At 37.6% G+C, this 8,063-nt stretch overlaps 1 protein-coding gene across 1 annotated transcript; it reads right to left on the bottom strand.

The window, feature by feature from the left end:
* Positions 1 to 2,252: 2,252 nt before the first annotated feature.
* LOC149823321 (peptide transporter family protein) lies at positions 2,253 to 7,526 on the bottom strand. The gene is made up of 5 exons (XM_090019922.1): positions 6,981 to 7,526; positions 5,102 to 5,159; positions 4,893 to 5,010; positions 4,680 to 4,797; positions 2,253 to 2,423 (listed from the first exon to the last, which is right to left on the bottom strand). Exons 1-5 carry the CDS (start codon positions 7,524 to 7,526, stop codon positions 2,370 to 2,372), a joined length of 894 nt encoding a protein of 297 aa, XP_089876048.1. The 3' UTR covers positions 2,253 to 2,369.
* Positions 7,527 to 8,063: the final 537 nt, after the last annotated feature.

Raw genomic sequence — 8,063 nt, forward strand, 5'->3', positions numbered from 1 at the left:
TGTTTTTACAAATGCTATATAATTTTGAAAATTTGACCAATGTCCAAATTTGTAAATTTCTAACTATAAAAAAACATTTTTACCTTTCGCACAAGCGGATTTTCTTTAGATATGCGAACTTCCTCCCAAATATCCAAATATGTGAATTTCCTCTCAAATATACAAATTTTCTCCTAAATATGCAAATTTTGTCCAACATATTTGCAAATGTCATGCATGTGCCCCTTATCCGATTTTATTAAAGGAGGCTCACACATTTTGAGAATATTAGCAACCACGGGGACCTTTACAACTCATGGTTGTGAATGTTGTGCTGTATTTGTAAATGTCTCAACATGTGAGGCAAAGGGTCACATGCTTAATATTTACAAAAGTGTAGTTAAAGGTAAAAAAACTCTTTAGTGGTGCTTCAAAAGCACCTCTAAAGCCTTTAGGAGGAAATTTGCGTATTTAAGAGGAAATTCACATATTTAAGAAAAAAATTATATATGTGAGAGGAAATTCACATATTTGGATATTTGGAAAGAAGTTTGTGTATTTGAAGAAAAATCGCTTGTACAAAAGGTAAAAAGGTCCTTTTGCAGCAAAAAATTTGTGAATCTGGATTGTGTCATTTGTAGCATACAATACAGACATTTTTCAAATTGAGAATTTCTCAATTGAAATTGAATTCTGAATGCAACACTTACACTACTGCTATATAGGTATTTATAGGCCTCCAAGCCACCTGGATGTTTTTATCTTAGAAATCAGTTTTGGAGAGATCATCTCGTCAACTAAAGGATGGCAATGCCCATTAGGGGGGCGTTAAGCCTGGTAGAAAGACCACCTTGCCCTTGGTAGAGCATTGAACCAAATAAAAAAACTTTTTTGCCCTTTAACAATTCAAATATTTCTCATGCAACCCTTACTGATCCTAAAAGTTTTTTATATCTCTCGTGGTAACCCCTATTGTATCGACAGAAAATTGATGTGCTTCGCCCTTGAATCGGCTATTTTTTAGTAAATACAAAAATACTAAAAATTAAATTTTTGTTATTATTTTTATGGTTTTAACACATGTCACATTATGATTAATACAAATTTTATTATTATTTTCTGGCTGATACAGAACGATTCACTTAGTAGCCAATACAGCTGAATCAGTGGCCCAACTATTCAGGGCTGATACTAAAAACATTGATCTAGAGTTTGCAAAATGAACAGCAGAAAACATAGAGTGCAGCCATCTCGCATGGATGAACAGCACCTGATACGCACTCGGGTATAACAAGGCCAGTTCCCAAACTCAGCTATAACTTAGACCACAAAGTTGAGGACTGAACTGTTGTTACAAAGAACTGAAGGGGTCTTTCTCATTTTGATACGTCCATTTTAGCAAGCCACCGTGTGATGTAAATCTAATGAGTAAGCAAGGGTGAGCAAATTGATATCCAAGCTCAATAGGGATGACACCACATGAATTCCCTCCATTTTATCATTTTTGTAAATTGTAATCGTCTGTTGATTTGGTCATTGTTGATATGGCCAATGCCTGGATTCAAGTTGCATCATCACCTGTCAACATGTCAATGTATTGAACTCTTATCTGATATCTGACCGAATTCAGAATCATTTAGTTAGATTCAATAAGTAACTATGCACGATTATAATCGAATTCAGATATAGTTTTGATTTTTGCTATTGAATCCACTAGATATCTGAATTTAACAGATCTGAATCTGATTACATGTAAAAAATCAGTATTCTATGAGCTTTTCTCCATCTGAATCCAAATCCGAATGTGAATTCGTTTAGACAATATCTGATTAGTTGAATCTGGTATTAGTTACATCCGACCCAATTCCGAACCACTTACATCCCTGTGCCCAAGTTCAGCACTATACACATCCATGTTCACTGCAAGTTTCATAACAAAAACCTGCTATATCCAATTAGTTGAATATGGTATTGACTACTTCCAACCCGAATCGAAAAAGTTTACATCCCTATGCCTATGTCCAGCACTATCCATCACCATGTCCACTGTAAGATTTGTAACAGAAACCTGCTATAAAATCACAAGCCATTGTGAGACAGTAACATTTCAAACTTGGCAATTACTTTCTTGGACTATAAAATTCATTTCTGAGACTTGGAAGTTGGAACTACAACAGAATCTCTCTCTCTCTCTCTCTCTCTCTCTCTCTCTCTCTCTCTCTCTCTCTCTCTCTCTCTCTCTCTCTCTCTCTCTCTCACACACACACACACACGCGAAACGAAGTTTTCACAATGTTTCTTCTCTGATGTGTTACATGGAGTGCATACAGCTGCTTCAAGGAAAACCCTGGAAAAAATGAGTGGGAATTCAGCTTCAATGATTAAGAAATCTAACGTAAGGAACTGCCAGCTCCAGGCCTGTACTCTCCAATTCCCAGCAGGTCCTAGCTCCATTACAAACACCAAATAATTCAATTATTAGTATCTTCACATATTGAACTACTAAGATTTACACAATTAAGAAATCCTGGAAATTCACCAGAACAATTATTAGGACTTTCTATTCCAACTTACAAGCATAAACACAATAATTTTTGAAAGAACAACTATAAAGAGGAAGACAAGTTAATGTATGATTCCTATTAAGAGTTTCTCTTGCCAATGCAGTAGATGATTCAAACCATTCAGGTCAGTACTTAGATTACCAGCTGGCTGGCTGTAGTAAAAAAAGTCAAAACTAATAATCCCACAATTTTATTGCAAAGCACTTTTCTTAACAAATTGGAGCCAAAAAATTGAAACCTAAACCAAAGGAGCATGAGAGTTCCATCTGGAAGTTCCAACTCAAAGTAAACCATATTCCCGGTGTATGTCTCCGACAACCCCGGTCAACTAAACAATCAAGTACTGAACTAAAATAGATTGTTTCAGGAAACTTAACAGGTCCCAGTAGGGTAGGATCTGATATCAATCTACCAGAAGGCTTATTTGGTGCCACCCACTGCCACATGAACTTCATAAACTTTGTCTGGTCCATGGCCTACCCCAAAAGCATGAAGGACTGGTTGCAGACTTCCCAATCCATGGAAGTCTGCTGATGCACATCAGAACATGGTCAAATGCAAACAGGCCCCACCCTTGAAGGGCCTCATCTGCATTTAAGAGTCAAAAATGCTGAGACTACATAGCAGTGTATCATTTACAGCCATCGGTGTGCTCATTGTCTTGCAATTTACTATGTTGAATCTTAACAAAAAATGAAAATTTCACCTTTTTGTTTTACTTGGATTTCAAAAAAAAATATTTTATAATCTCCAAATCCACCATCCCATACTCCTTTATCATGGCTTATTTGAATTTAACGATAAATTTTTCATTTGATTTAGCATAGAATTAAAAAACTTTTTTTTTTCTTTCTCTTTTCAGAGGGCTCACTTGGAGTCTTCTGAAATCCATTCTTTTGAAAATATCGATCACTTTTCATGTTCCAAGCTCTCGATGCTTGTTTCAAGACATACAAGGCTTTTTTCAACAGAGCACCATATGGGGCCTTACAGAGCACCAGCATAATACACACAAAGATACCAACCTAGTTGGCAGTAGAAGCATGAAAGCCCTAGCATCATTAATTACGATAAAAAATCTGCAACTGTCATGACCAAAAATCACGTTTTTCATAATAACTCAAAGCACATTGAGATCAAGCACTATTATATCAGAGAGTCGGTTGAAAAGAAGAAATCTTGCCAGAGTTCATTCCAAGCAATAAGCAAGTTGCAAACATGTTCACAAAGCCATTGCCTGCTAAGAAGTTTAGCCAAGTAAATCGGCAACTCATATGCGAGATTTAGGTGTGTCAATTTTGGTGAATAGCAAAAATAAGTAGGACGTTTGATTTACCAAAGAAGACCCTTTGGAGTTTGTCCTCATGGTTAATCTTATTCAGTTATTACATTTTTAACAGTCATTCTTATAACCCCAGCCTTTTGGGCTCTATATAAACACTTGAGTGTTGAGTACTAATGTGTCTCATTTTTCGGTTATATGTGCACTTAAGTAACTAGCCTCGAATGACATTTTCATTTTTCAGTCATTCCAAATTTTTGTTGTGCCAACCGAGTTTGGTATCTTTGTGTGCATTACGCACTAAAATAATTCATTATTTAACAGCTTGGTGGCTAGCATCTACTTGATATTCTATTTGAAAGTGTAAAGACCAAAATACAAGTATGAAGTATCTTTTCTCCATCTAATTGGGTGCTTTTGTTAATTAGTATTTTTACTTAAAATAGAAGCTATAGCATTCTATATTCTAGAAAACAAAATAACATCAAAATGGAATACAGAAAAACCGAAAATGAAAAATGAAAAATTATCAAAACACTTAAAACTTGAGTAAATCACATTGATTAGTCCGCCTAACTGTAACTCCAACCTGTTCAAGATGCTTGTGTTATGATAGGACTACAACTGGTTTGTGTAATTGGCATGCACCTTTCTTCGCTAAAGTGAGATTCAAACAAGACTAATGTGGTATATCTCTAACATATCCATTTACAGGTTCTGCATGTTAACCCCTTACAGCTTAATTCCATATCTGGTCATAGGTTTGCCTGGTTTGAGGGATATGCACAGATCATGTATGCAGTTTCTTAATCAGTAGCTCACATGTGAATGCAGAAGACAACAGATAGACTTACTTGGCATGCTTTGTTCTTCGCTCTAGTTTCTGCTGTGCTTGGGATATCATGATTTGGTTTCATAAACTTTTTCTCTCCACGTTCACATGATCCCCACCCATCTGAGAATCTACCGCCCCTATCAGCACAAACACAAGAAAAAAATGCAGTGGCAGTTAGAATGTAAAATCAGTGGTGAATGACCATGGCGTTAAACATAGTTCATGCACATACTGCATAAAAGCTCTAACAATAAATTCAGCACGCTGGACATTACGGTGTTGATCAAATTCTATCTTCTTGTCCCTTATTTCAAATGAAAGGTTATAGAAAAATGATATCTTCCTCCATCCTGCAGAAGAAAGACCATCAGATTTCCAAAATTCAGTACTTGTGATTATGTAACTAAGAAATCAAAAGTCGTGAATGTAAAAGTGATCTACCTGTTTTTTTGATATACGGGTGTCCTCCAATCACAGTATAATCACCTTTCTCTAGAATCTGCACAATGCAAATTACAAGCATAAGAAGTCAAGAACCTGATTTTCTTCTTTTAAATAAAACTGAAATTGTAATAGGCTTATCTAGATGATGAGTGATGAGCAAGATTGACTGTCCCATTTGTCACAGCCAAATAATACTAAAACTAAATCATATGCCAAATGTAGAATTATCCTTAACTGCATCCATGAGAGTGTTTAGAATTAGATTTTCTGAGCAGTATTGCGTAGATAAAGTTGGTAAGGTTCAGGTAACATATTTACCAAGTGAAGCAAATGCACACAACTAACAAGCCTTTAGTACAAAAGACGATCTTAATAAAACTTATAGCTTACAACTTCTGCAGAGTTCACAATATCTTTGAGAGAACAATAAAAATATTTTAGCATCTAGACTTATCCTTGGGCACTAAAGTATATGGACATGGACACACATTACATCTTCTAAAACTTACACATAGGAATCTGAACATTGTGTGCATCAAACTACTCAAAGAAAAGAATTGTTTAACAGTGTACATGTGGAGACAACAGAAAATTTGAGTGTTCCATGAAATGAGAAGAAGTCTCCAAGCTGCAATCATGGTCAACTGAAACCCGGATCTGACTTAAAGTGAACACAATCTGCATGGAAACGTTGTGTTCAGGCATTTTGTATGCCCATATTGGAATGCAACAAGGGCACAATGCTATCCCATACTCCCACTTTATACGTTCACGTTTGTCTACAAGAGATGCAACGAAGTCAGGTTACCAATCTTCACTTATGAGTAAAGGTAATGCTTCAAAATTTTCCTTCTGTAGCAAGCCAAAGAAAGTTCAAGAATAGCAGGCATGTTTCTCTGTAACAAATAAAAGCTATACATTATAGAACCAAAAGTTACACACCATTTTCTTTATAAAATTTGCATAAATTTGACAAAAACTCCGTTGTTGGAAAAGGGTCACTAGTCAGAAACAATGGCAAACTCAAGAATGATCTGGAGTCCTCGGTAAAAATGCAAATGAATCTGGCACTAACTTACGCAAATGCGGGATTGATTTGATGTATTCGCACTTAAGATAATTCACAAGCATTTTTTCAACTATAAGCATTGTTCTCAATTGATACCCTACTCTAAACCATAAGACCACGATCGCATGTCATGATACACATAATAACATGAGGCATTCAAGCAGATTGAAAAACTTTAAGACAAAATAATCAACCACATCATCTCCATTCTTCAGAAATCGTCAGTTACATGAAGCATTACTGTTGTGGTTCAGACTGAAACAATTATGCCTAATTTCTGTATATATACCAACATTGCCTAAAGAAGGCAAAGATTTGCACCCATCTTCCCACCACTTAATATTCAGTGATTCACATACAGACCATACACATGCATTTTTTGTCGTGACAATAAGATAAAAGAAAGTGAATTACATGGTACATTGAACCGCTTCAGGAGACAAACATGGAAGAAGACTTTTTAAACAATTATTATCCATTAAAAAGTCGGATCTTTTAAGGAAAAAAAATCAATCCCCTATTTACAAAGATAAATTATCTTACTAAAACAGCATTTTATTCTATGTTCAATTGATAAATCACGTAAAGAAAAACATCCAAATTAATCCAAAGAAGCAAAAGAAACAATGGCAAGACTACAAGTGAGTTACAGGTCCCCCAAAACGAAAAAACCCCAATTTGGTACCCCAAGCAGCAAAACCTATGAAAAACAAATGTGCCAGTTGAAACCCTGATAAGGAAAGGCAACCGAAAAAAAGAATCCTAATTGAGAACCCAATTTGGAGCGAGCAAAGGAAGGACGATTACCGCCATTGCCGCATTCTGGTACTGCTTGAACAGAGATACGGAGGGGACCCTCCCGGACAAGCTATGCTCAAAACCCTTATTAGGGAACCGCCGATTCGCCTCCATTTCGATGTTCCCCGCGACCGGATACATCCCCTGAACACCGTGCCTTCCTGGCGTCTCTGGTGACGACGAATAAGCCGGCGAAGGCAACAAATTCCTGTGAACGGCAACGATCTGCTTACTGCAGCTCAATCGATCTCCTCCGCCGGTCCTCAGGATCTTCTGAGGCCGGCACGTCCACGGCTCCTGCAGGACTTCGCCGTCCGCAGAAGGGCTGCCACCGTCCTCCACGACCACGAACTCAGGTCTAGGGTTTCTGCAGATTCGGGAGGGAGGGGAGACGGCAGAGTTAAGGGAGATCGGGACGGGGTTTTGCTTGAGAGGGATGGGCCGTCGGGTGTGGCATTTAGAGGCCGAGTGGGCGGCGGCGGTGGAGTCGATGACCGCCCAGAGCTCAGCGTCGTCGAGATCGCTGTCATCGACGGCGAGGTAGACCGACGACATCGGCTCCCCAGACTCCGATTGCTCGCCGGAACGACGTCAGGGATCAAAAAAGGAAAGGAATTGGGGCTGGCGTTTCTTCCCTTGTTTGTGTGGCCGATGAGGATGAGGTCTCCATTTCGAATTTGAATAGCGTGGAAGCGGGAAACTGGATTGGATACGGGTTGGTGTGCTTGACCCGAAATAGGATCCTAATTTTGATGTGTAACAAACAGGGATGTAAACGGCTTTTGGATTCGGATCGGATATAGACGGATATCCAATACCAATCCGGCAGGTTTTTTTTTTCAGATATGGATCCTTTAAGGAAGATCCTAATGTATATTACGATCAGATTTGAATATGTTCAATCATATTACCTTCGGGTTTAGGGTCAGATTTGGATCAGCATTTTAAGTAGGATCTCAAATTGATCCAATTCAAATTCCAACCAGATTACTTTTTTTTAATGGTAAATAGCTTGTTTAATTTGTTCTATTTTTTTCTGGACCCAGTATTACAACATGTATTTTGGATTCAGTTTCAATCTTACCTCCTCAA

Source organism: Nuphar pumila, chromosome 10 (genome assembly GCF_984573655.1).
Source record: "Nuphar pumila chromosome 10, dmNupPumi1.hap1.1, whole genome shotgun sequence".
NCBI classification, from domain to species: domain Eukaryota; kingdom Viridiplantae; phylum Streptophyta; class Magnoliopsida; order Nymphaeales; family Nymphaeaceae; genus Nuphar; species Nuphar pumila.

What these genes read in the sequence shown, in the direction of transcription:
- LOC149823321 (XM_090019922.1), bottom strand. Translation starts at nt 7,526, where the DNA reads ATGTCGTCGGTCTACCTCGCCGTCGATGACAGCGATCTCGACGACGCT. An exon ending in ATTGTTAGAGCTTTTATGCA is followed by an intron (nt 4,798 to 4,892) that starts GTATGTGCATGA and finishes TTGTGCTGATAG; the next exon opens with GGGCGGTAGATTCTCAGATG. An exon ending in CGAAGAACAAAGCATGCCAA is followed by an intron (nt 2,424 to 4,679) that starts GTAAGTCTATCT and finishes TAATGGAGCTAG; the next exon opens with GACCTGCTGGGAATTGGAGA.